The following is a 27,849-nucleotide window of genomic DNA, read 5'->3' as shown; positions in this document are numbered from 1 at the left end:
ATCTTGGTTTTTGCACGTCACCATCTTGGTTTATGGTTGTCACCATCTTGGTTTCTAGTCGTCACCATCTTAGCTTCTAGTCCTCACCATCTTTTTTTCAAGTCGTCAACATCTTGGTTTGTAGTCGTGACCATCTTGGTTTGTAGACGTCACCATCTCGGTTTGTAATCTTCACCATCTTGGTTTGTAGTCGTCACCATCTTGGTTTGTAGACGTCACCATCTCGGTTTGTAATCTTCACCATCTTGGTTTGTAATCTTCACCATCTTGGTTTGTAGTCGTCACCATCTTGGTTTCTAGTCATCACCATCTTGGTTTTTAGTCGACACCATCTTGGTTTCTAGTCGTCACCATCTTGGTTTGTAGTTGTCACCATCTCGGTTTGTAATCTTCACCATCTTGCTTTGTAGTCGACACCATCTTGGTTTGTAGTCGTCACCATCTTGGTTTGTAGTCGACACCATCTTGGTTTGTAGTCAACACCATCTTGGTTTGTAGACGACACCATCTTGGTTTGTAATCGTCACCATCTTGGTTTCCGATCCTCTCCATCTTGGTTTCTAGTCGTCATCATCTTGGTTTGTAGTCGACACCATCTTGGTTTGTAATCGACACCATCTTGGTTTGTAGTCAACACCATCTTGGTTTGTAGTCAACACCATCTTGGTTTGTAGACGTGAACAACTTGGTTTCTATTCGTCACCATCTTGGTTTCTGCTCTTCAACATCCTGGTTTCTAGTCATCAACATATTGATTTCTATTCGTCACCATCTTGGTTTGAATTCATCACCATCTTGATTTGTATTCGTCACCATCTTGGTTTGAATTTGTCACCATCTTGGTTTGTAATCGTCACCATCTTGGTTTCTAGTCGTCACCATCTTAGTTTCTGTTTGTCAGCATTTTAGTTTCTGTTCGTCACCATCTTGGCTTTTAGTCGTCAACATCTTGGTTTCTAGTCGTCACCATCTTGGTTTCTAGTCGTCAACATCTTGGTTTGTAGTCGACACCATCTTGGTTTGTAGTCAACACCATCTTGGTTTGTAGACGTCAACATCTTGGTTTCCAGTCGTCACCATCTTGGTTTCTAGTCGTCACCATCTTGGTTTGTAGTCGACACCCTCTTGGTTTGTAGTCAACACCATCTTTATTTGTAGACGTCAACATCTTGGTTTCCAGTCGTCACCATCTTGGTTTGTAGTCGTCACCATCTTGGTTTGTAGTCGTCACCATCTTAGTTTCTTGTCGTCATCATCTTAGTTTCTGTTTGTCAGCATTTTAGTTTCTGTTCGTCACCATCTTGGTTTGTAGTCATCAACAACTTGGTTTCTAGTCGTCAACATCTTGGTTTCTAGTCGTCAACATCTTGGTTTGTAGTCGACACCATCTTGGTTTGTAGTCAACACCATCTTTATTTGTAGACGTCAACATCTTGGTTTCCAGTTGTCACCATCTTGGTTTGTAGTCGTCACCATCTTGGTTTCTAGTCGTCACCATCTTGGTTTGTAGTCGACACCATCTTGGTTTGTAGTCAACACCATCTTTATTTGTAGACGTCAACATCTTGGTTTCCAGTCGTCACCATCTTGGTTTGTAGTCGTCACCATCTTGGTTTCTAGTCGTCAACATCTTGGTTTCTAGTCGTCACCATCTTGGTTATAGTCGTCACCATCTTGGTTTGTAGTCCACACCATCTTGGATGTAGACGTCAACAACATGGTTTCTATTCGTCACCATCTTGGTTTCTGCTCTTCACCATCTTGGTTTCTATTCGTCAACATCCTGGTTTCTAGTCATCACCAGTGGCGGCCGGCCCATAGGGGCGCTAGGGGCGCCGCCCCACCTCTTCCCACATACAAAAAAAATATATATTAAAAAATATATATATTTCAAAAATATATATATTTTATATTTTTAATTTTTAATGAACAAGATAAATATCATACAATTGGTATCAGTAAAATGTATAATCTACAATAAAATCTTGTTTAAAATTGTGTTACGATGTCTAAAGTTACTGATAAGTCACATGTTTCCTGCCTGGCCTTGCCCTTGGCATTAGTTTATCATTACGGGGCGCTGCCCCCGAGCCAACCAGCAGCAACCAGCATGTTGCAAAAGTCTCAATAGTAAACTGTGCCGCCGAAACATAATTTCAGCCAATCAGCACCGTCAAATATTTTGGTCACGAGGGCGCTCACGTTGGCGTCCACGTTGCTTACGTGCGTTGACGTGAGTTGTTTTTTAGACTCATGAGGAACTGGGGTAGTATCTATAGTAACGCAGTGTAGGCGGAGCCGTGACGTTCAATGAGCTCCCCAGAAAAACAACACAGCTGTTAGCTCTAGCATTCAGAGCTCACAGCTCTTCATATCTGTTCAGAAACTAGACGAAAGTTAAACAAGTACAAACCACATACTGTCTGTGTCATGGCGAATACAGTCGCTGGTTTATTTCTGTCTGTATAGACCGTTGTTTTGAGTGTGGACGGTCGGAGCATTTACAACGTTAGCTTAGCCAAATCTCCATTAGAAAACACGCATTTTAAAAGGTTTTTTGCCTGCCGTATGTCTGCAGACATGTCAAAGCCTTAATTCATGGTTTTTATTATCCAGTATCAGTATATTGTTACTTCGGCATCATTTTGAAACGTGTATTACAATTAAATCACGGTCAAATATGTTCATCTTGTTGTAGTTGTAGCCTCCTTGACAGCGATTCTCTCTCTAGTTTAGCATACTCAGCCCGACTCAGCCTGGTTGTTCCTGGCCCTAGATCCACGATTTTATGGAGCCATTACATCACCAGAAGTCCCAATTTAAGGGCTCATTTCTCCCCAAAAAAAAATGTTTACTCACTATATCAACAGCCCCACCAACAATATTTTCCACCAGCCGCCACTGGTCATCACCATCTTGGTTTGTAGTCGACACCATCTTGGTTTCTAGTCGTCACCATCTTAGTTTGTAGTCGTCAACATCTTGGTTTCTAGTCGTCGCCATCTTGGTTTCTAGTCGTCACCATCTTGGTTTGTAGTCGTCACCATCTTAGTTTGTAGTCGCAACAAATATGTTCGTTGTCTTCACCATCTTGGTTTGAAGTCGTCATCATCTTGGTTTGTAGTCTTCACAATCTTGGTTTGAAGTCGTCATCATCTTGGTTTCTAGTCACAACAACTTGATTTATTAGTCATCATCATCATCTCCCCGTTTTGGCTTCTAGTCGTCACCATCTTGGTTTTGCACATCACCATCTTGGTTTATGGCCGTCACCATCTTGGTTTGTAGTCCTCCCTGTTTTGGCTTCTAGTCGTAACCATCTTGGTTTTTGCACATCACCATCTTGGTTTATGGCCGTCACCATCTTGGTTTCTAGTCATCACCATCTTAGCTTCTAGTCATCACCATCTTAGTTTGTAGTCCTCACCATCTTGGTTTGTAGTCGACGCCGTCTTGGTTTGTAGTCTTCAGCCTCTTGGTTTCTGTTCGTCACCATCTTGGTTTTTAGTTGTTAACATCTTGGTTTCTAGTCGTCACCATCTTGGTTTCTAGTCGCAACAACTATGTTCGTAGTCTTCACCATCTTAGTTTGAAGTCGTCAACATCTTGGTTTCTATTTGTCACCATCTTGGCTTCTAGTCGTCACCATCTTGGTTTGAAGTCGTCAACATCTTGGTTTGTAGTCTTCACCGTCTTGGTTTCTTGGTTTTTAGTTGTTAACATCTTGGTTTCTAGTCGTCACCATCTTGGTTTTTAGTTGCAACAACTATGTTCGTAGTCTTCACCATCTTAGTTTGAAGTCGTCAACATCTTGGTTTCTATTTGTCACCATCTTGGTTTGAAGTCGTCAACATCTTGGTTTCTAGTCGTCACCATCTTGGTTTGAAGTCGTCAACATCTTGGTTTGTAGTCGTCACCATCTTAGTTTGTAGTCGTCAACATCTTGGTTTCTAGTCTTCACCATCTTGGTTTGTAGTCTTCACCGTCTTGGTTTCTATTCGTCACCATCTTGGTTTCAAGTCGTCACCGTCTTGGTTTCTATTCGTCACCATCTTGTTTTCTAGTCGTCACCGTCTTGGCATCTATTCGTCACCATCTTGGTTTGTAGTCGACACCATCTTGGTTTGTAGTCTTCACCGTCTTGGTTTCTATTCGTCACCATCTTGGTTTCTAGTCGTCAACATCTTGGTTTCAAGTCGTCACCATCTTGGTTTGTAGTCGTCACCATCTTGGTTTCAAGTCGTCACCATCTTGGTTTGTAGTCGTCACCATCTTTGTTTCAAGTCTTCACCGTCTTGGTTTGTAGTCGACACCATCTTGGTTTGTAGTCTTCACCGTCTTGGTTTCTATTCGTCACCATCTTGGCTTCTATTCGTCACCATCTTGGTTTCTAGTCGTCACCGTCTTGGTTTCTATTCGTCACCATCTTGGTTTGTAGTCGTCACCATCTTGGTTTCAAGTCGTCACCATCTTGGTTTGTAGTCGTCACCATCTTGGTTTCTAGTCGTCACCATCTTGGTTTGTAGTCATCACCATCTTGGTTTGTAGTCCTCACCATCTTGGTTTGTAGTGGACACCATCTTGGTTTGTAGTCTTCACCATCTTGGTTTTTAGTCGACACCATCTTGGTTTGTAGTCATCAACATCTTGATTTCTGCTCGTCACCATCTTGGTTTCTGATCCTCTCCATCTTGGTTTATAGTCGACAACAACTTTGTTTCTAGTCGTGACCATCTTGGTTTCTAGTCGTCACCATCTTGGTTTGTAGTCATCACCATCTTGGTTTGTAGTTCTCACCATCTTGGTTTATGGTTGTCACAATCTCGGTTTATGGTCGTCACCATCTTAGTTTCTATTCGTCACCATCTTAGTTTCTGTTTGACAGCATTTTTGTTGCTGTTCGTCACCATCTTGGTTTTTAATTGTCACCATTTTGGTTTCTAGTCGCAACAACTTGGGTTGTAGTCTTCACCATCTTGGTTTGAAGTCGTCATCATCTTGGTTTCTTGTCACAACATCTTGGTTTGTAGTCCTCACCATCTTGGTTTTTAGTCAACACCATTTTGGTTTGTAGACGTCACCATCTTGGTTTGTAGTCTTCACCATCTTGGTTTTTAATCGACACCATCTTGGTTTGTAGACGTAACCATCTTGGTTTCTAGTCTTCACCATCTTGGTTTGTAGTCGACACCATCTTGGTTTCTAGTAGTCACCATCTTGGTTTCTGATCGTCAACATCTTGGTTTCTATTCGTCACCATCTTGGTTTGTAGTCGTCACCATCTTAGTTTGTAGTCGTCGCCATCTTGGTTTCTAGTAGCAACAAATATGTTCGTTGTCTTCACCATCTTGGTTTGAAGTCGTCATCATCTTGGTTTGTAGTCTTCACAATCTTGGTTTGAAGTCGTCATCATCTTGGTTTCTAGTCACAACAACTTGGTTTATTAGTCGTCACCATCTTGGTTTTTGCACATCACCATCTTGGTTTATGGCCGTCACCATCTTGGTTTCTAGTCATCACCATCTTAGCTTCTAGTCATCACCATCTTAGTTTGTAGTCCTCACCATCTTGGTTTGTAGTCGACACCATCTTGTTTTGTAGTCTTCAGCCTCTTGGTTTCTGTTCGACACCATCTTGGTTTGTAGTCTTCAGCCTCTTGGTCTTTAGTCGACATCATCTTGGTTTGTGCACCTCACCACCTTGGTTTATGGTCGTCACAATCTCGGTTTATGGTCGTCGCCATCTTAGTTTCTGTTTGTCAGCATTTTAATTTCTGTTCGTCACCATCTTGGTTTTTAGTTGTTAACATCTTGGTTTCTAGTCGTCACCATCTTGGTTTCTAGTCGCAACAACTATGTTCGTAGTCTTCACCATCTTGGTTTGAAGTCGTCATCATCTTGGTTTGTAGTTGTCACCATCTTGGCTTCTAGTCGTCACCATCTTGGTTTTTGCACATCACCATCTTGGTTTGTAGTCGTCACCATCTTAGTTTGTAGTCATCAACATCTTGGTTTCTAGTCTTCACCGTCTTGGTTTCTATTCGTCACCATCTTGGCTTCTATTCGTCACCATCTTGGTTTCTAGTCGTCACCATCTTGGTTTCTAGTCGTCACCGTCTTGGTTTGTAGTCTTCACCGTCTTGGTTTCTAGTCGTCACCATCTTGGTTTCAAGTCGTCACCATCTTGGTTTGTAGTCGTCACCATCTTGGTTTCTAGTCGTCACCATCTTGGTTTCTAGTCATCACCATCTTGGTTTGTAGTCCTCACCATCTTGGTTTGTAGTGGACACCATCTTGGTTTGTAGTCTTCACCATCTTGGTTTTTAGTCGACACCATCTTGGTTTGTAGTCATCAACATCTTGATTTCTGCTCGTCACCATCTTGGTTTATAGTCGACAACAACTTGGTTTCTAGTCGTGACCATCTTGGTTTCTAGTCGTCACCATCTTGGTTTGTAGTCATCACCATCTTGGTTTGTAGTTCTCACCATCTTGGTTTATGGTTTTCACAATCTCGGTTTATGGTCGTCACCATCTTAGTTTCTATTCGTCACCATCTTAGTTTCTGTTTGACAGCATTTTAGTTTCTGTTCGTCACCATCTTGGTTTTTAGTTGTTAACATCTTGGTTTGTAGTCGTCACCGTCTTGGGTTGTAGTCTTCACCGTCTTGGTTTCTATTCGTCACCATCTTGGCTTCTAGTCATCACCATCTTGGTTTGTAGTCCTCACCATCTTGGTTTTTAGTCGACACCATTTTGGTTTGTAGACGTCACCATCTTGGTTTCTAGTCTTCACCATCTTGGTTTGTAGTCGACACCATCTTGGTTTCTGATCGTCAACATCTTGGTTTCTTGTCGTCACCATCTTGGTTTCTAGTCATCACCATCTTGGTTTCTGATCGTCAACATCTTGGTTTCTTGTCGTCACCATCTTGGTTTCTAGTCATCACCATCTTGGTTTCTGATCGTCAACATCTTGGTTTCTTGTCGTCAACATCTTGGTTTCTAGTCGTCACCATCTTGGTTTCTAGTCGTCACCATCTTGGTTTCTGATCGTCAACATCTTGGTTTCTTGTCGTCACCATCTTGGTTTCTAGTCATCACCATCTTGGTTTCTGATCGTCAACATCTTGGTTTCTTGTCGTCACCATCTTGGTTTCTAGTCATCACCATCTTGGTTTCTGATCGTCAACATCTTGGTTTCTTGTCGTCAACATCTTGGTTTCTAGTTGTCATCTAATTGATTTACAGGTTCTATAAACAGTATGAAGGGAGTGTAACTGAATATACATTTGAGGAAAAGTTTTCATAAATACGTCTTTTTTTTCATTCTGTTAAACAAGCAGGTACAACACGAAAAAGAAAATAAATTGATAAGCAGGACAGAAATCGGAAACAGAATCATTCAAAAATGTCCCTGATGTGACTGGCATTTTATTATCTGCCCAGAGAATTAACCTCTTCTGTCTGGTTTGTCAGGTGGAGAATCATACTTATTTGTTCATCGCGGTTTGGCAAGAAGTTGGACCCCAAAGCAGTCAAAAAAAGATCTCCGTAGTTTCAACGAAAAGCCAGCTTTAATTTATAAAAACCATATAACTAAGAATAAACAAAGAAAAACTAAACCTCAACAAACAAGGGAACAAGAAGAGGGATCAAGAGGCCAACAGCCAGGAAACATGGATTTCAAAAATAAAACAGAAAGTAATCATATTGTGACAATGTTGATGACCAAAAGCAAACATGGTGAGGACCAATTATTAAGATGTTGAAGAAAAAAAAAACAGGATTTTAAAGGCCAATAGCGTTGATGTTGACGATCAAATACCAAGGAATGACGACTAGAAACCAAGATGGTGACGACTAGAAACCAAGATGCCATCTGCACCAAACAGAGAATTCAGCTGGGTGACATTAAAATAATTTGGATTGACGGATTGAAAGCACCCCTTCTGCATCTGGTGGTGAAACCCTGAGTTACAGAAGGAGGATCCCTGAAGGATGACGTCAGTGAGCTGCAGACAGAAGGTAAAAGCAGCAGCTCAGAGTTTCAGCTCAGTGAGGAGAGCAGCACCTCACACACTCTGGATCTCTGTATTATACACATTAATATAGGACGCTCAGTTTGGATCATCTGTCTTATGTGTTCTCATGATGAGGAACATGTGTTCACTGTTGTTGCCATGTTTAAAGTGACATCTACATCCAGGTAATGCACTGCTCATGTTGTGATGCTTGAAGAACCACAGGAGGATCATGGTGACTCCAGCTCAGGAGTAGCAGGTGAAACACAACTGTTGTCTGACATTTGTTTCACATGTGACACAGGTTTCTGTTGTTGATGTATAGTTGTTGAATAATGCTGTATCTGTGCTCATCTTTAACATAACGTTCTAAATCTTTAACAACAGGAGGATCATGGTGAACTCTACAGAAGCTTCCTATTTTATACTGACTGCATACTCTGACACGGGGGTTTTGAAATACCTATATTTCCTGATCGTTCTGGCTTTGTATATTTGTATCATAGGTGCCAACGTGTTGCTGATTGTGGTTATCTGTGTGAACAGGAGCTTACATGAACCTATGTACCTGTTTCTGTGCAGCCTGTTTGTAAATGAACTGTATGGTAGTTCAGGGCTGTTTCCATTCCTTCTGGTTCAGATCCTCTCTGACATTCACACTGTCTCTGCTCCGCTCTGCTTCCTGCAGGTTTTCTCTGTGTATACATATGCAAGTGTGGAATTTACAAATTTAGCCGTCATGTCTTATGACAGATATCTTGCTATCTGTCATCCTCTGCTATATAACACACGTATGACGTATAATATGATTGTTGTGCTTATTGCCGCCATATGGTTTCCTCCTTTTTTTATTGTCTTTGTCACGATATCACTGAGTGTGTCTCTACAGCTGTGTGGGAACATCATTAACAAAGTTTACTGTGATAACTACTCCATTGTTAAGCTGGCTTGCTCTGACACTACAGTCAATAATGTGTATGGTCTCATTTTTACTTTTTTCATGATCATGTTTCCTGTGTCTCTGATCGTGTTCTCGTACATGAGGATCCTCAGAGTGTGTTTCTCTGGCTGTAAGCAGAGCAAACAGAAAGCTCTCAGCACCTGCACACCTCACCTCGCTTCCCTCATCAACTTCTCCTTCGGGGCATTTTTTGAAGTATCACAGAGCAGGTTTAATATGAGCGGCGTACCCAACATGTTGAGAATATTTTTATCATTATATGCCCTCACATGCCAGCCTCTCTTCAGCCCTATGATGTACGGCCTCAACATGTCCAAGATATACATCCTGTGTAAAGATCTGCTGCTAGCTGGGGTTAGGAATAACCTCTAACAGATGAGTTCAGTTTGAGTCAGAACAGGAGTTATACATGTTGTCTTTAAAGGTCTGACCTTCTTCAGAAAGTGACCACAATCTGTTGCTGCAGTCAGTGAATGATCAAAGTCAATAGAAGTTGTCCATTAAGCATGAATAAAGTTATTTAAATTGAATGATTGTGTTTAATTTCTAGGACTAACACCAAAACCAGAAATCATTCAGGAGAGAATTTACGGAAACTGTCACATCAAGTTTTAGCAGTTTTATTAACTTAATTTAAATTCCCACATCTGCAAGTTTGGGGTCTTTACAATCTGTACAACATACGACCACTTGGACTTACAATAACATCTCTTGAACAGGATAAAAGACTGTTTGTGTGTCAGGATCAGTGTGATGATATAATGAGAAACATAATTACGATATTAATGAGACTTAAACATAAAATATGAGCTTATCCGGTGTCAGACTGACTGCATGAAGGTACAGAATTATACCCATTTCTTCCTGAATAATATACATTTACTCTATATATTTTTATATAAGTATTGTACATAAGTTCTCTTTGAGGCTTCAGTTTACCCTTTCCATTTTCTAGCTCTCGCATTAAATGGCACACCACAGTTTGTTACGAATACACACCTGGAATTAGGGGTTTCACAACTACCAATATTTACTAGTCGACACGTTTTTCAAAATAGTAGTCGACTAGTCGACTAGTCGTTACGTCATAATAAAGACACACAAAGAGAGGTTTACAACTGTATTTTCTATTGGAACTCATACAGTAACATTAAACACTGCATTTTAATTTGTGTTACATGGCTGAGTAAATAACAAACACTGGACTCACCAAAATCGACAGCAAAAAACTCTTGTTTACATAAATGCCACGTAAATCCAGTGTGCAACACTTTATTCGCTGTCCTCCACGATAGCGTCCACCTTTCCATATTTTTGGTTTGGTTTGAACACCAACGTATCGACATGCGAGGGAAGGAGGCTTGACCGCTTTCGGGTGACAGTGTTGCCTGCCAGGGAAAAACCCTCTCACTCGGGGTGCTTGTGGCTGGAATAGCCAGGTAGCTCCTCGAAAGCGGGGGAAGCGGTGCAGGTTTTCTGCCCACCACTCCAGTGGATTATCCATTGTGGGGATATGCGGTGTCCGCTGGCAGTAATCCCGTAGCTCATCATCACTGTTGACCCGTGTTTTCTTGCTGTTCGTTTGCCTCTGTTCAGTGCTGACGCCGGTCCGTTGCTCACTGGTGCTAGCATTACTGCTAGTGCTAGCTGTCGGCAGCGGGTGTCTCATCTTCAGATGGTTGCACATAGCAGATGCATTTGTATTGTACTTCAGTACAGCTGTACACAACTGACACTTCACTGTGGAGTTGGTTACATCTTCGTTGAAGTTCTGCCATACATAAGAATGTCGGACGTGTTTTGGAGCATTTTGCAGCACCTCGTTTACCTCCACTTTTTTCACGACTAGTTGACTAGGGCCTACAGCGCCGACTAGTGGTAAAGGTAGTCGACTAGTCGACTCGTCGATTAGTTGGTGAAACCCCTACCTGGAATGACTATTTGTTGTGACAGTTTTAAAGGAATCTTAAAGTGTTTGTATTTCAAAACAAACCCATGACTAGGCTTGGTTCGAGCACTGCTTCATGACAGTAAAAGATGAATGCACAGACAGGAAGTGTATTTCAGTAAATTATACGTACAATTTGTTCAATACAAAACAATAAACATTTCTTAAATAACTTTAAAGTAAAGTGAATTACCCTACCATCCGATCACAACAGTACATGAGCTTCTTTGAACTAAAGTGACGTACTTATTTTATTATGTGTTCACCAATTCAGGAGCTGTTCTTTGTCCGTTGTCAGCTCTCAACAGCAGGGCGTCTCAGACACCCTAGATCAGTGCTTCTCAAACTTTCTTCAGTAATGCAACCCCTTTGAAAAAATGTCTCAGCCAAGTACCCCCTGACCGACCCCCGACATTTTTGATAGAAAAAAACCTATATAAATAATTGCAATATAGTATATATATATTCCCTCAGTGTGTGATCTATTAACTCCTTCGTGCATACATTACAACAAACTAAGGATATTTTCATCTTTATGCATGAAAAAAATGTGTTACGTCCCCACTAAGGTCTAGGGCAGGGGTTCCCAACCTTTATTGTGCCAAGGACCGGCAGATACATTAAAAAAAATGTGCGGACCGGTTGTCAATTTTAGCTGATATGAATATTTACTCACCAGCAGGTGGCAACAGAGGCTAATTGTATTTAACAGCCTGAAGAAATACCAATATGCATCCAAAACGTATTAATAACGTTTAAAACCAGGATACAATTAAAACAAAAAATCAGGACCGCTTTACCAATATTAATATAATATATAATATAACCTAATATGGCAACAGTGGTTAATTGTATGTAACAGCCTGAAAAAATAATAGAACAATATGCATCCAAAACATATTAACAACGTTTAAAACCAGGATACAATTAAAACAAATTAGGACCACTGTACACATATTGATATAACTGAAATGTCAGGGAGACCCCTGGGCTTGTTTGCCAGCCATAATAACGTGCGTTCGTTCCGTTGCACTCCGACAGCATTTAGCACTACATCGAGATTAAGATTAAACTAAGTTCTTTTGGGAACACCCACATACCTAGGAGTTGGCCAGATGTGTGTAAATTACTGTTCATGGTCATTTGAAAACAAATGCCGTTGTTGGACACACACAAACACACACACACACACACACACACACACACACACACACACACACACACACACACACACACACACACACACACACACACACACACACACACACAACACACCGAACATACTCAAACACACCATGCGCCTTTGTGACCGGACATTTCCTTCATACAACTAGTAATAGGGGGAATAATCTGGCCGTTCGATGTGTGTGTGTGTGTGTGTGTGTGTGTGTGTGTGTGTGTGTGTGTGTGTGTGTGTGTGTGTGTGTGTGTGTGTGTGTGTGTGTGTGTGTGTGTGTGTGTGTGTGTGTGTGTGTGTGAGGTGTGTGTTTGTGTGTGTGTGTGTGTGTGTGTGTGTGTGTGTGTGTGTGTGTGTGTAGAGGTGTGTGTTTGGGTGTGTGTGTGTGTGTGTGTGTGTGTGTAGAGGTGTGTGTGTGTGTGTGTGTGTGTGTGTGTGTGTGTGTGTGTGTGTGTGTGTGTGTGTGTGTGTGTGTGTAGAGGTGTGTGTTTGTGTGTGTGTGTGTGTGTGTGTGTGTGTAGAGGTGTGTGTGTGTGTGTGTGTGTGTGTGTGTGTGTGTGTGTGTGTGTGTGTGTGTGTGTGTGTGTGTGTGTGTGTGTGTGTGTGTGTGTGTGTGTAGAGGTGTGTGTGTGAAACGTAGCAGCCAGCAGTGGGGAACACAGTGAAGGTGGTGTGTACGCGCTGGTGCTGCACTTCTCAGAGGCTGCCTCCTGATGCTGCAGCCATTTCATGAAGTGAAGGAGGCTTTACAAATAAAAAAAATGAAGTCCGAGTTCAAAATATATCTCAAATAATGTCTGCACTGCCATTTCCCATAAACATAACAGTCTGCGATTAAACGGTTGTCTCCTGTGTGCTCCACTTCCTACTGGCGCACCGGTAACTTTCTCTGTGCACGAGAGGCTGAGACCCTATGCCAACCAATTTTGATTTGGATGTAATAATATGACTGGTATAGGTGCGGGAAAAAAAATAAAAAAAAATAATTGATAACATATTTTTAAATATTTATAATTCTGCAAATATTACGATAAACTCACAGCTATTTCGCGCCCCGGCAGTAACACCTCCGCGGCCCGGCACCGGTCCACGGACCGGGGGTTGGGAACCCCTGGTCTAGGGGACCTGGAGACAATAACACACAACAACCAATAATTATGAGGGAGTCAGCGTAAAGTTTGACAAAAGGTTTATTCCTTGAACAACCTAACTGAACAGAAGTTTAACAGAAATACTCTTTGAGTGAGGAGGAGGAGCCAAAGGAGATTGTGCCAAACACAAGAAATTAGCATAACAAAACCAGGTCTATTTCTACAGCTATCCTTTGAAACCAAAACTCAAACAAAAACCCTCACTAACTAAACTACTCAGAACAAAACAGAATACAGGGGTGGCCACAATCCACTAACCTAGTGTGTCTGAACATTAGTTACCTACGTGATGAGAAATGTACAGGGTACCCCAGACTTACCTAACTCCCCCACCTCTCAACACACACACATTCACAAAGGTTAGAACAAACAAGGTAGAATGACTTTCTACTCAAGGCAGTCAATTGCAGGCTCCTCAATCCGCAACAGGCCCAGGGTGAGAGAGAGAGAGAAGACTTCCTGGGTGCCTCCTTTATGGTCGGCCCTGGCTGCCGATAGGCCAGCTGAGTACAGCCTGCCTGGCACGTAACACCCCCACACATATAAATCCAAACAGTATGTTTGGACCCGACAATAAACATTTACATAGCAAATAATGTCCTGGTCATCAGGGAGATGAGACAAATGATTGGAAAAATCAGCTCCAATACCTCAGTGTTGCTCAGGTGTTTGAATGACGTAGTTTGTTTCACCGAGCTTCTTATCTACAACATAAGGGCCAGAACATTTAGTAGACAGAGCAGAACCAGGTACAGGCAATAGAACCAACACCTTGTCACCTGGCTGAAACAAGCGCGCTACCTCTGTGGAGGAGGTCAGTCAGGTGGGGGGGCCAGGTTATGGAGGGCTTTGTATGTCATCAGGAGGATCTTGTACTGAATTCTCTGGGGGATGGGGAGCCAGTGGAGCTTGATGAGGACGGGTGTAATGTGTTCAAGTACCTGTACTGGCAGCTGGTCTTTAGGATCCCCAGTTAAAGAAACAAAGCCCTTTGAAATAAAGGGTTTGAAGCAGGGATCAGGTTCATCCTCCTCCTGGGACATTCCTATGTCTGATAGGGAAACGCCTTTTGGTGTTTGAAAGCGTTGCAAAATTGTTGTTCACGCTTTAAGAGATGACACCCTGACATAAGGTGTCCTGTTTTATGGCAGTACTTACACTCACGGGGCCCCCGTGGAGGTGATGGTGGTCCTCTAGACCTTTCAAAAGTTGTTGGGCCAAGATCAGGTCTTCCGGTTTGCGACTCTGAAGCTTTATCTGGGCGCAAGGGTGAAGAAAACACAGTCTTGTGAGTGAGCATAAATTCATCCGCTAAAACAGCTGCCTTAGCCAGTGGAGTGACCTTCTGTTCATTTCAGAATATCACCATCCTTTCAGGCAAAGAATTATTCAAATCTTCCAAGAGAAGTAACTGACGAAGACTCTCAAAATGATCCTTCACTTCGTTAGCCGCACACCATGACTCTGACTCTCTAAAAGTTGGCACCAAAGCAATATTTTTACTAACATCAAAACTTTTTGTATGAGAGGCTGTATGCGAAGGTATTGACCTCTCTAATGTCTGCTCTGAAGAGATTCTCAGGGCATCGACTTCAAGCCGCTTTAACGTGATTTCTTTCTCAGCTTCTATCTCTAACTTGCGAATCTGCAGTTTGTGTTCATATTCCGCTGTACGCACCATTTCCTTCTCCTGGACCTCCAGCTGAAGACGGGCAAGACGGACCTTCAGTTTGGCATCACTACTTGCACCAACGCTACCCGGAGAGAAAGCCTCAAACCTAGGAAGCATTGCAGGACGAGCCTCAGGATTAACCTAGCTAATACACTTTCCCTATCATCTTCAATAGACACATCAGCCCTAGGCTGAGTTGAAACGCCTGGGATTACAAGAATCTTTAACTCCTCTAGTTTTTGCAGGTTTTCATCTCTTATCTCTTTTTTTACTTTATACTTGTCTACTGAAATGTTAAAGTGAGCTGCAATACATAACATCTCATCTTTGCGACAGGAATACAACTTATCAACACTTGGACTTTCAATAAAGTCCTGTAAGTCAAAACCCATTTTTCAGCCAATGTACAACACCTACAATGATACTAGAATATATGTGTTTGTTTGTAGCCTTTATTTAACCAGGCGCCCCTTGAGATCAAAATATCTCTTTTTCTAACCCTGCAGGACATTAGTTACACATGTAACATAAAAACAACAGAACAACAATAAGGATGACATCCAACAGAATGTACAGGGCATGTGCTTAACAAAACAATGAACAAAATGGTATATATTGCAAAAACTATAAAATACAATACACAAATACTTTAATAAAACCCACTGTGGTGCCTGATGTGCAACTATACCATCCGAAACCCCACGCATATACAAGAAAACAGCATTAAATTAGCAGTCTCTAATGTGGTGACCACAATGCATGAAAGGGTTCAAAGACAAATAGTTGTGATACGATGCCTCCAGTGCTTTGGCTGACGACTAGGAGGCTTTTCACATCATCTCTTGCGAGAATCTGTACTCAGCAAGTTTTCTCTTGATGGTGCCCAGCAAACAATGTGGGCTTCGTGAATAATTGGACAGCCTTCTGGGGAAAACCTGGTCTGATTAAGAGAGACGGCATTCATCCTAATTTGGAAGGTGCAAATCTCATTTCGGCAAACATTTCAGGGCTCTGTGACTTAATCCATGACAAACTGGAGTTGAGACCAGGAGGCAGAGTCACAGTCTTACACGCTTCTCTGCGCTCTCTCCTAGGCAGTCATCCATAGGAATCCCGAACCCAATAAAATACCCAATATTAACGGTGTGTGTGTCTGCCCAAGGACAATTTAAGGTAAAACCTAATAGAGGTGTCATACATAATAACCTAATAAAAGTAAATGTAACAACTACTACAGTGCAACAAAACAGGAAGATTAAATGTGGTCTCTTAAACATAAGATCTCTAGCATCTAAAGCAATACTGGTAAATGATTTAATATCAGATTATAATATTGATATATGCTGTCTCACTGAAACTTGGTTGAGACATGAAGAATATGTCAGCATAAATGAGGCCACTCCACCCAGCCATATCAATACTCACATTGCCCGAGGCACGGGCCGAGGAGGTGGAGTTGCAGCAATCTTTGACTCAAGTTTACTTATCAATACTAAACAAAAATTAAATTATACCTCCTTTGAAAGCCTCGTTTTCAGTCTTACGCATCCGACCTGGAAAACTTTGCAGCCAATCTTATTTGTTACAGTGTACCGTGCACCAGGTCCTTATTCAGAATTCTTATCAGAATTCTCTGAGTTTTTATCAGCTTTGGTTCTTAAAACAGATAAAGTAATTATCGTAGGTGACTTTAATATTCATGTTGACGATGATAAAAATAGCCTTACTGTTGCATTTAACTCTATATTAGATTCTGTTGGTTTCTGTCAGAGTGTAAATAAACCAACCCACTGCTATAATCACACTCTTGACCTTGTTCTGACTTATGGTATTGAAATTGAGCAACTATTAGTCGAACCGCATAATCCTGCTTTATCCGACCATTTCTTAGTAACTTTTGAAGTACTGTTACTAGACTACAAAGCATTAGCCAAAAGCTCCTGCAGCAGAAACCTATCTGTTAGTGCTATAGCCACATTTAAGGAAGAGATTCCACCAATACTTAACTCGATAGCATGTCTGCATGTAGGGGAGGAAACTTATACAAAATGTACACCACCCCAAATTAATCATGTTGTTGATAGTGCTACAGATGCGCTGCGAATAAAATGAGACTCTGTTGCTCCTTTGAAAAAGAAGAAAATAAAACAACATAGATTAGCTCCATGGCATAATGCCCAAACCCGCAAAATAAAGTAAAAGTCGAGACAACTTGAAAGGATATGGCGTTCCAATAAACTTGAAGAATCTGGTTTAATTTGGCATATTACTCTCAATGAATATAAGAAAGCACTGCGTAAAGCGAGAGCAGCCTACTACTCTTCATTAATAGATGAGAATAAGAATAATGCAAGATTTCTTTTCAGCACTGTAGCCAGGCTGACAGAGAGCCACAGCTCGACTGAGCCTTCTATTCCCATAGCACTCAGTAGGAATGATTTGATGTGCTTCTTTAACGATAACATTGTTACTCTTAGAAACAAAATCAATGACCTCTTGCCTTTGACCAGTATAGTGTTATCAACAGCTCCCGGAAACGTAAGTTCTAATATTACACTAGATAGTAAACTAGAATGCTTTTCAGCCATAAACCTTGAACAATTAAATTCAATGATTCTCTCTTCTAAACCAGGGGTGCCCACACTTTTTTGGCTGGTGAGCTACTTTTGAAATGACTAGCTCATCGAGGTCTACCAACCAAAAATAAAATCCCAAATTGCAAGGGTTGCTGAATAACACGTTTTATTTTTACATGGGATAACTACAATAGGGCTGCAACAAACGACTCATTTGATAATCGATGAATCTATCGATTAATGAAACGATTAATGGACTATTCTGACTATTACTGTATGCCTTGCACAATTTCTCAAACGCTCTGATTTAGCCATCAACTTTTAGATTTAGCTTGAGGTTGTTTTAGGCATGTGGAAACTAACAATGAAGACAATAAAGATGAATACTTGATTCAAAAATACATATATTATTAAATTAACTAAACAAATTGTGAACAAAATTAACATTGCTTTTTATTTAAATAAAATAAATAATATTTCACATCAAAAGAAACAATGTTTTATCAAATCATATTAAATAATGTGATGACAGAACTGTAAACAGAATAGCTGAAACTTTAACAAACTAAATAACTCAGTTTCCTCTAATCATTAACCCATGTTTGTATCATTGAGTTAACTCTGTGTGTTGCTGCTAGCATACAGAACACCTGACGTGGAAACGTTCCTCGTGGATGGGGGGGCTACAGAGCTACTCGAAAGACAGTCGAACCCGGTGCATTCCTCCGTCTGGATGTGGAGCACTTTGATAAATGTTTAGACAAACTGCTCGTGTAACCGCCCTTACATGCTAAACTCTCTTGGCAAGGAGCATTGTCCACCTCAAGACGGGTAACATGTAACCACACCTTGGAGCGCTTCTCTCCGCTATCCCCGCCGTGTGTTGCTGCATGGAGCAGCAGAGTGTGTGTAAACTGCCCCGCCCCCTCGCACACAGACGGAGAGAGAGATCTGGTCTGGATTGGAAAGGCCGAAAATACACCGACTATAGACGCATGTGTTTGTCTTTTTGCATGTTAGAAACGAGTTGGCGACACTAAGACTGCAAGATAATGTTTGTGTAGCAATAATACATGACCTTTCTCTTTATCAGCTCGCTACTCGGAGGGAAGCCGCTGTCATATGCCTTGTGAACACTCCGATAATGCCTCTCCACGTTACCTTTCTTTGGCAGAGCGACGCTTGCTTTACAAATAAGGCAAATAACCTTTGAATGTGACATCACAAAAAAAGATTCTTCCTCCCATTCTGGGTGGAAGTGGTTTGTCTTTAGCTTTTTGCTCGGTCCCTCACTCATTTTGTTGTTTGTCTCTTTAACTTAATTAGAGTTTTCCCGGCACTTGACTGATTTTGTATCGCTTTGCATTCTGGGTTAACAGACTGGAAAGCGATAGATCGCTTTTACTGTCAATCAAGTAAACTCCTGAATTAAGTGACAGGGGGGCCAAGGGAGGAGGGATCAAAACCTGTTTTGTCTATTTTAACGGAGCTGGATTTTTTTTTTATGAATGACTCGCGATCTACCAGCATTGGTCGACCTCGGTCGATGTACTGGGCACCTCTGTTCTAAACCATCAACGTGTATCTTAGACCGGATTCCAACTAAGCTGTTGAAGGAAGTTTTTCCATTAATTAGCACTTCTTTATTAAATATTATGAATATGTCTTTATTATCAGGCTATGTTCCACAATCATTCAAAGTAGCAGTGATAAAACCGCTTCTTAAAAAGCACAACCTCGATCCAGAGGTTTTAGCCAACTATAGACCTATTTCTAATCTTCCGTTCCTCTCAAAGATTCTTGAGAAAGCAGTCGCAAAGCAGCTGATTACTTAAAAAACTATGATTTATTTGAAGATTTTCAGTCTGGCTTTAGAACACAACATAGCACAGAGACAGCTCTGGTTAAAGTCACAAATGACATTCTAATAGCCTCAGACAAGGGACTTGTCTCTATTCTTGTCTTGCTCGATCTCAGTGCTGCATTTGATACTATCGACCATGATATCCTATTGCAAAGACTAGAGCACTTAGTTGGCATACAGGGAACTGCATTAGGCTGGTTTAGGTCCTATCTATCTGAACGCTCTCAGTTTGTACGTGTCAACGATGAATCTTCCACGCAAACCAAAGTTAGCCATGGAGTGCCACAGGGCTCAGTGCTCGGACCTATTTTGTTCAAATTATATATGCTTCCGTTAGGCAATATTATAAGGATTCATTCTGTAAACTTGCATTGTTATGCCGATGATACTCAACTATATTTATCAATCAAGCCTGATGAAATTGACGACTACAAACCAAGATGGTGACGACTACAAACCAAGATGGTGACGACTACAAAACAAGATGGTGACGACTACAAACCAAGATGGTGACGACTAGAAACCAAGATGCCATCTGCACCAAACAGAAAATTGTCTGCATTCTTTAAAGCCCCTGTCACACTGTCCCGAAATTGACACCCGATGGACACACGAATATGGAATTGTGAATTTCGCACGAAGATGGCCCCGAACCACACGAAGGCAACATTTACATCACATTTAAGAAATACAACTGCAACGAAAGTAACAAAAACGATTATGTTAAAGTACTATGATACTGTACTGATATTTTCAGACTTTGTTCTTTACTTTCTCCATCTTTATATGTAGAAGATATTACGTTTTCTCCGTAATGTTGTTTCCATAGCAACAACAACTTCCTGTCAACTCGCCTTCAAAGTAATATATTATATCCTTTTCAGTTTCACAGAACAAAAATTGGGTTATTTACATAATATGTTTACATGATTTTGTTGTGCAATAAAACAACCCGATGGACACACGATAGAGGAAATGTTCAAATTCAGCTCTGATCGTAACAACATCGGGACATTCGTGAGGGCATCTTAAGCTATCGGCAGCAACTTCGTGAGCAGTGGAAAAATCTTTGGCATGCCAAAAAATTGTCGAAGGACCTTGCGAAGGTTCATTTTCGTGTTGAATTCGTGTGTCAATTTTGCCCTTCGTAAGGCCATCGTGAGAGCATCTTGTTATCATCGGTGCCATCGGGCATTCGCCCCGATCAGAGTGAGGGCGAATGCCTGATGGCACCGATGATAACAAGATGCCCTCACGATTTGACAAGATGCCCTCACGAGTGCCTTACGAAGTTGCCGCTCACGAAGTTGCTGCCAGAGCCTAAGAAACTCCCCCGGCGGTCATACGATGGCTTAAGATGCCCTCACGAATGGCCCGATGTTGTTACGATCAGAGCCGAATTTGAACATTTCCCTAATCGTGTGTCCATCGGATGTCAATTTCGTGACAGTGTGACAGGGGCTTTAGGACAGGCCTATACCGTAGTTCAGCTGGGTGACATTAAAATAATTTGGATTGACGGATTGAAAGCACCCCTTCTGCATCTGGTGGGAAGGAGGATCCCTGAAGGATGACGTCAGTGAGCTGCAGACAGAAGGTAAAAGCAGCAGCTCAGAGTTTCAGCTCAGTGAGGAGAGCAGCACCTCACACACTCTGGATCTCTGTATTATACACATTACTATAGGACGCTCAGTTTGGATCATCTGTCTTATGTGTTCTCATGATGAGGAACATGTGTTCACTGTTGTTGCCATGTTTAAAGTGACATCTACATCCAGGTAATGCACTGCTCATGTTGTGATGCTTGAAGAACCACAGGAGGATCATGGTGACTCCAGCTCAGGAGTAGCAGGTGAAACACAACTGTTGTCTGACATTTGTTTCACATGTGACACAGGTTTCTGTTGTTGATGTATAGTTGTTGAATAATGCTGTATCTGTGCTCATCTTTAACATAACGTTCTAAATCTTTAACAACAGGAGGATCATGGTGAACTCTACTCACATTTCATATTTTATACTGACTGCATACTCTGACACGGGGGTTTTGAAATACCTATATTTCCTGATCGTTCTGGCTTTGTATATTTGTATCATAGGTGCCAACGTGTTGCTGATTGTGGTTATCTGTGTGAACAGGAGCTTACATGAACCTATGTACCTTTTTCTGTGCAGCCTGTTTGTAAATGAACTGTATGGTAGTTCAGGGCTGTTTCCATTCCTTCTGGTTCAGATCCTCTCTGACATTCACACTGTCTCTGCTCCGCTCTGCTTCCTGCAGGTTTTCTGCTTGTTTACATATGGAAGTGTGGAATTTACAAATTTAGCCGTCATGTCTTATGACAGATATCTTGCTATCTGTTATCCTCTGCAATATAACACATATATGACTTCTAACAAAGCTTATTTTCTTATTGCAGTGTCATGGTTGTTCCCTTTTCTTGCAATTGTTGTTTTGATATCCTTAAGTGTGTCTTTAACGCTGTGTGGGAACATCATTAACAAAGTGTACTGTGGGAATTACTCCATTGTGAAGCTGGCCTGCTCTGACACCAGGGTCAATAACATTTATGGACTCTTTTTCACGGTCATCTCCATCATCATTCCTCTGCTTTTAATCCTCTACACGTACATGAGGATCCTCAGAGTGTGTTTCTCTGGCTCCAGACAGACCAGACAGAAAGCTCTCAGTACCTGCACACCTCACCTGGCTTCCCTGCTTAACTTCTCCTTTGGAGGTTTTTTCCAAATATTACAGAGCAGGTTTGATATGAGCAGTGTTCCCAACATACTGCGCATTTTGTTATCCCTGTACTTTCTAACATGCCAGCCTCTCTTTACCCCAGTCCTGTACGGGCTGAAGATGTCTAAAATCCGCATCATATGTAAGCGTCTGTTGTACGGAGAAGTGTAGGTCATCAAGAGATTGCAGAGAAAGAGAATGAAAGGACCCTGACTTCAGCAGTATTAACTCTAATGACGTGTCTCGTTCACTGTGTGCAGAGGAAGGAAATGAAAGGTGCAGCTGTACATGTGCTGAGCTTGATGCTGCTCTCTCTTTGTTTCTTATCTTGCTTTTCACTTTTCATATCAGCCTCAGTGATTTGAGGAGAACCCTGAAAGGTCCATGAGTCCGGACGTTAGGAGTGAAACTGAAGTTAAAGCTGAAGGAAGCTTCTGGCTGTGAACAGACACAGAGCAGCTTCAAATCAACTATGTTCCCAATATGTTGACAATATGTTCACCTTCGTATTCTCTAACATGTAATGTGTCCCAAATATACATCCTGTGTAAGAATCTGCTGCTAGCCTGTGTTGAGAATAACATGTAACAGATTGGTTCAGTTTGAGTCAGAAGAGGAATAAAAATGCTTCAACAGATTGAACTGTAATCCTTCTCTTATTCAACAGGGACCATGCAACTGGTGCACCGGGAGTTTCCAGATAATTTTCAACTCTTAAATTCTGCTTTAAAATAAAATATCTAACAATATACTATGAATATAAAACCCCTATTAAATGCACCTCACATTTTGTCATGACAGAAACTGCCGGACTGTAAATGCAGTTTGGGATTTCTCTCCACAAGCAGCAAACAATCAAACTGCAGATTATTATTTGTGTTTATTGTCATCAAATTGTGTCTTTTCATGATTGAAGTTTAATGAGTATACCAGGTGAAAGGGATTGTGGGAAAAAACTATCATTCAAAGTCAACTTTAAGAAGCTATCTTGCATCTCGGTTAAAACTGATATATTATGTAAATTATTATACATTCTGTTTTATTTTATTCTGTGTGCACACTTTGTGCAAAACATGCAAAATGCATTCAGAGAGTTGAGCATGAACATGGCTCACGGTATCAAGAAGGAAAAAAGAACAAGATGATGTTCACATGATGATGTTAGTGGGGTGGATAACACTCAGTCTCAGTGGGGGCTGGCCTTGTTGATGAGGCCGGTAGCGGAGGAGAAGAAACTGTTCAGATGGAGAGAGGTTCTGGTCCTGATGGAGAGAGGTCCTGATGGAGAGAGGTTCTGGTGGAGAGAGGTTCTGGTCCTGATGGAGAGAGGTTCTGGTCCTGATGGAGAGAGGTCCTGATGGAGAGAGGTTCTGGTGGAGAGAGGTTCTGGTCCTGATGGAGAGAGGTCCTTGTCCTGATGGAGAGAGGTCCAGGTCCTGATGGAGCGAGGTTCTGGTCCTGATGGAGAGAGGTTCTGGTCCTGATGGAGAGAGGTCCAGGTCCTGATGGAGAGATGTTCTGGTCCTGATGGAGAGAGGTTCTGGTCCTGATGGAGAGAGGTCCTGATGGAGAGAGGTCCAGGTCCTGATGGAGCGAGGTTCTGGTTCTGATGGAGAGAGGTTCTGGTCCTGATGGAGAGAGGTTCTGGTCCTGATGGAGAGAGGTCCAGGTCCTGATGTAGAGATGTTCTGGTCCTGATAGAGAGAGGTTCTGGTCCTGATGGAGAGAGGTCCTGATGGAGAGAGGTCCAGGTCCTGATGGAGCGAGGTTCTGGTCCTGATGGAGAGAGGTTCTGGTCCTGATGGAGAGAGGTCCTGCTCCTGATGGAGAGAGGTCCTGATGGAGAGAGGTTCTGATGGAGAGAGGTTCTGGTGGAGAGAGGTTCTGGTCCTGATGGAGAGAGGTTTTGGTCCTGGTGGAGAGAGGTTCTGGTTCTGATGGAGAGAGGTCCTGGTGGAGAGAGGTTCTGATGGAGAGAGGTCTTGGTCCTGATGGAGAGAGGTCCTGGTGGAAGGAATTCTGGTCCTGATGGAGAGAGGTCCTGGTCCTGATGGAGAGAGGTCCTGATGGAGAGAGGTTCTGGTCCTGATGGAGAGAGGTCCTGATGGAAGGAATTCTGGTCCTGATGGAGAGAGGTCCTGGTCCTGATGGAGAGAGGTCCTGATGGAGAGAGGTTCTGGTCCTGATGGAGAGAGGTTCTGGTCCTGATGGAGAGAGGCTCTGGTCCTGATGGAGAGAGGTTCTGGTTCTGATGGAGAGAGGTTTTGGTCCTGATGGAGAGAGGTTCTGGTCCTGATGGAGAGGGGTCCTGATGGAGAGAGGTTCTGGTCCTGATGGAGAGAGGTCTTGGTCCTGATGGAGAGAGGTCCTGGTGGAGAGAGGTTCTGGTCCTGATGGAGAGAGGTATTGGTCCTGATGGAGAGAGATCCTGGTGGAGAGAGGTTCTGGTCCTGATGGAGAGAGGTCCTGATGGAAGGAATTCTGGTCCTGATGGAGAGAGGTCCTGGTCCTGATGGAGAGAGGTCCTGGTCCTGATGGAGAGAGGTTCTGGTCCTGATGGAGAGAGGTCCTGATGGAGAGAGGTTCTGGTCCTGATGGAGAGAGGTCCTGGTCCTGATGGAGAGATGTTTTGGTACTGATGGAGAGAGGTCCTGGTCCTGTTGGAGAGAGGTTCTGGTCCTGATGGAGAGAGGTGTTGGTCCTGATGGAGAGAGGTTTTGGTACTGATGGAGAGAGGTCCTGGTCCTGATGGAGATAGGTGTTGGTCCTGATGGAGAGAGGTTCTGGTCCTGATGGAGAGAGGTGTTGGTCCTGATGGAGAGAGGTTCTGGTCCTGATGGAGAGAGATCCTGGTCCTGATGGAGAGAGGTTATGGTCCTGATGGAGAGAGGTTCTTGTTGGTCCTGATGGAGAGAGGTCCTGGTCCTGATGGAGAGAGTTTTTGGTCCTGATGGAGAGAGGTTCTGGTCCTGGTGGAGAGAGGTCCTGGTCCTGATGGAGAGAGGTTCTGGTTCTGATATAGAGAGGTCGTCGTGGAGAGAGATTCTGTTCCTGATGGAGAGAGGTTCTGATGGAGAGAGGTTCTGGTCCTGATGGAGAGAGGTTTTGGTCCTGATGGAGAGAGGTTCTGGTCCTGATAGAGAGAGGTTCTGGTCTTGATCGAGAGAGGTGTTGGTCCTGATGGAGAGAGGTCCTGGTCCTGATGGAGAGAGGTTCTGGTCGTGATGGAGAGAGGTTCTGGTCCTGATGGAGAGAGGTTCTGGTCGTGATGGAGAGAGGTTCTGGTCGTGATGAAGAGAGGTTCTGGTCCTGATGGAGAGAGGTTCTGGTCGTGATGGAGAGAGGTTCTGGTCCTGATGAAGAGAGGTTCTGGTCGTGATGGAGAGAGGTTCTGGTCCTGATGGAGAGAGGTTCTGGTCGTGATGGAGAGAGGTTTTGGTCCTGATGGAGAGAGGTTCTGGTCCTGATGGAGAGAGGTCCTGATGGAGAGAGGTTCTGGTCCTGATGGAGAGATGCTCTGGTCCTGATGGAGAGAGGTTCTGGTCCTGATGGAGAGAGGTCCTGATGGAGAGAGGTTTTGGTCCTGATGGAGAGAGGTTCTGGTCCTGATGGAGAGAGGTCCTGGTCTTGATGGAGAGAGGTTCTGGTCCTGATGGAGAGAGGTTCTGGTCCTGATGGAGAGAGGTTCTGGTGCAGATGGAGAGAGGTTCTGGTCCTGATGGAGAGAGGTTTTGGTCCTGATGGAGAGAGGTTCTGGTCCTGATGGAGAGAGGTTCTGGTCCTGATGGAGAGAGGTTCTGGTCCTGATGGAGAGAGGTTCTGGTCCTGATGGAGAGAGGTTCTGGTCGTGATGGAGAGAGGTTCTGGTCCTGATGGAGAGAGGTTCTGATCATGATGGAGAGAGGTTTTGGTCCTGATGGAGAGAGGTTTTGGTCCTGATGGAGAGAGGTTCTGGTCCTGATAGAGAGAGGTTCTGGTCTTGATCGAGAGAGGTGTTGGTCCTGATGGAGAGAGGTTCTGGTCCTGATGGAGAGAGGTTCTGGTCGTGATGGAGAGAGGTTCTGGTCCTGATGGAGAGAGGTTCTGGTCGTGATGGAGAGAGGTTCTGGTCGTGATGAAGAGAGGTTCTGGTCCTGATGGAGAGAGGTTCTGGTCGTGATGGAGAGAGGTTCTGGTCCTGATGGAGAGAGGTTCTGGTCCTGATGGAGAGAGGTTCTGGTGCAGATGGAGAGAGGTTCTGGTCCTGATGGAGAGAGGTTCTGGTCCTGATGGAGAAAGGTCCTGGTCTTGATGGAGAGAGGTTCTGGTCCTGATGGAGAGAGGTTCTGGTCCTGATGGAGAGAGGTTCTGGTGCAGATGGAGAGAGGTTCTGGTCCTGATGGAGAGAGGTTCTGGTGCAGATGGAGAGAGGTTCTGGTCCTGGTGGAGAGAGGTTCTGGTCCTGATGGAGAGAGGTTCTGGTGCAGATGGAGAGAGGTTCTGGTCCTGATGGAGAGAGGTTCTGGTCCTGATGGAGAGAGGTCCTGGTCTTGATGGAGAGAGGTTCTGGTCCTGATGGAGAGAGGTTCTGGTGCAGATGGAGAGAGGTTCTGGTCCTGATGGAGAGAGGTTCTGGTCCTGATGGAGAGAGGTCCTGGTCTTGATGGAGAGCGGTTCTGGTCCTGATGGAGAGAGGTTCTGGTCCTGATGGAGAGAGGTTCTGGTGCAGATGGAGAGAGGTTCTGGTCCTGATGGAGAGAGGTTCTGGTCCTGATGGAGAGAGGTTCTGGTCCTGATGGAGAGAGGTCCTGGTCTTGATGGAGAGCGGTTCTGGTCCTGATGGAGAGAGGTTCTGGTCCTGATGGAGAGAGGTTCTGGTGCAGATGGAGAGAGGTTCTGGTCCTGATGGAGAGAGGTTCTGGTCCTGATGGAGAGAGGTTCTGGTGCAGATGGAGAGAGGTTCTGGTCCTGATGGAGAGAGGTTCTGGTCCTGATGAAGAGAGGTTCTGGTCCTGATGGAGAGAGGTCCTGGTCTTGATGGAGAGATGTTCTGGTCCTGATGGAGAGAGGTTCTGGTCCTGATGGAGAGAGGTTCTGGTGCAGATGGAGAGAGGTCCTGATGGAGAGAGGTCCTGATGGAGAGAGGTTCTGGTGCAGATGGAGAGAGGTTCTGGTGCAGATGGAGAGAGGTCCTGATGGAGAGAGGTCCTGATGGAGAGAGGTTCTGGTCCTGATGGAGAGAGGCTCTGGTGCAGATGGAGAGAGGTCCTGATGGAGAGAGGTCCTGATGGAGAGAGGTTCTGGTGCAGATGGAGAGAGGTTCTGGTCCTGATGGAGAGAGGTTCTGGTCCTGATGGAGAGAGGTTCTGGTCCTGATGGAGAGAGGTTCTGGTGCAGATGGAGAGAGGTTCTGGTCCTGATGGAGAGAGGTTCTGGTGCAGATGGAGAGAGGTTCTGGTCCTGATGGAGAGAGGTTCTGGTGCAGATGGAGAGAGGTTCTGGTCCTGATGGAGAGAGGTTCTGGTCCTGATGGAGAGAGGTTCTGGTCCTGATGGAGAGAGGTTCTGGTCCTGATGGAGAGAGGTTCTGGTGCAGATGGAGTTGTGCATAACAACATTCACAAAAAAACACTGAAATAAAATAGAAAAAATGTCTCTTTGCCCCTCGGGCCTCCATCCTCACCCCTCAAACCGGGCCCCTTGATCCATACCCTTCTATCCTCACACCTCACTCCTCAGTTTTCGCCCTTCGACCC

General features: G+C 43.4%; 2 protein-coding genes across 2 annotated transcripts; both read left to right on the top strand.

The window, feature by feature from the left end:
* Positions 1–8,284: 8,284 nt before the first annotated feature.
* Positions 8,285–9,356, top strand: LOC307035020 (olfactory receptor 11A1-like; the record flags this gene model as incomplete). The annotated part of the gene is made up of 1 exon (XM_079673945.1): positions 8,285–9,356. Exon 1 carries the CDS (start codon positions 8,418–8,420, stop codon positions 9,354–9,356), a length of 939 nt encoding a protein of 312 aa, XP_079530071.1. The 5' UTR covers positions 8,285–8,417.
* Positions 9,357–21,359: 12,003 nt separating this feature from the next.
* Positions 21,360–22,286, top strand: LOC307035019 (olfactory receptor 11A1-like; the record flags this gene model as incomplete). The annotated part of the gene is made up of 1 exon (XM_079673944.1): positions 21,360–22,286. The coding sequence occupies one exon, from the start codon at positions 21,360–21,362 to the stop codon at positions 22,284–22,286; it is 927 nt and encodes a 308-aa protein (XP_079530070.1).
* Positions 22,287–27,849: the final 5,563 nt, after the last annotated feature.

This window comes from Notothenia rossii, assembly GCF_949606895.1.
Source record: "Notothenia rossii genome assembly, chromosome: 4".
NCBI lineage: Eukaryota > Metazoa > Chordata > Actinopteri > Perciformes > Nototheniidae > Notothenia > Notothenia rossii.
The sequence above is the reverse complement of the archived record's forward strand: the minus strand, read 5'-3'. Positions and strand labels throughout refer to the sequence as shown.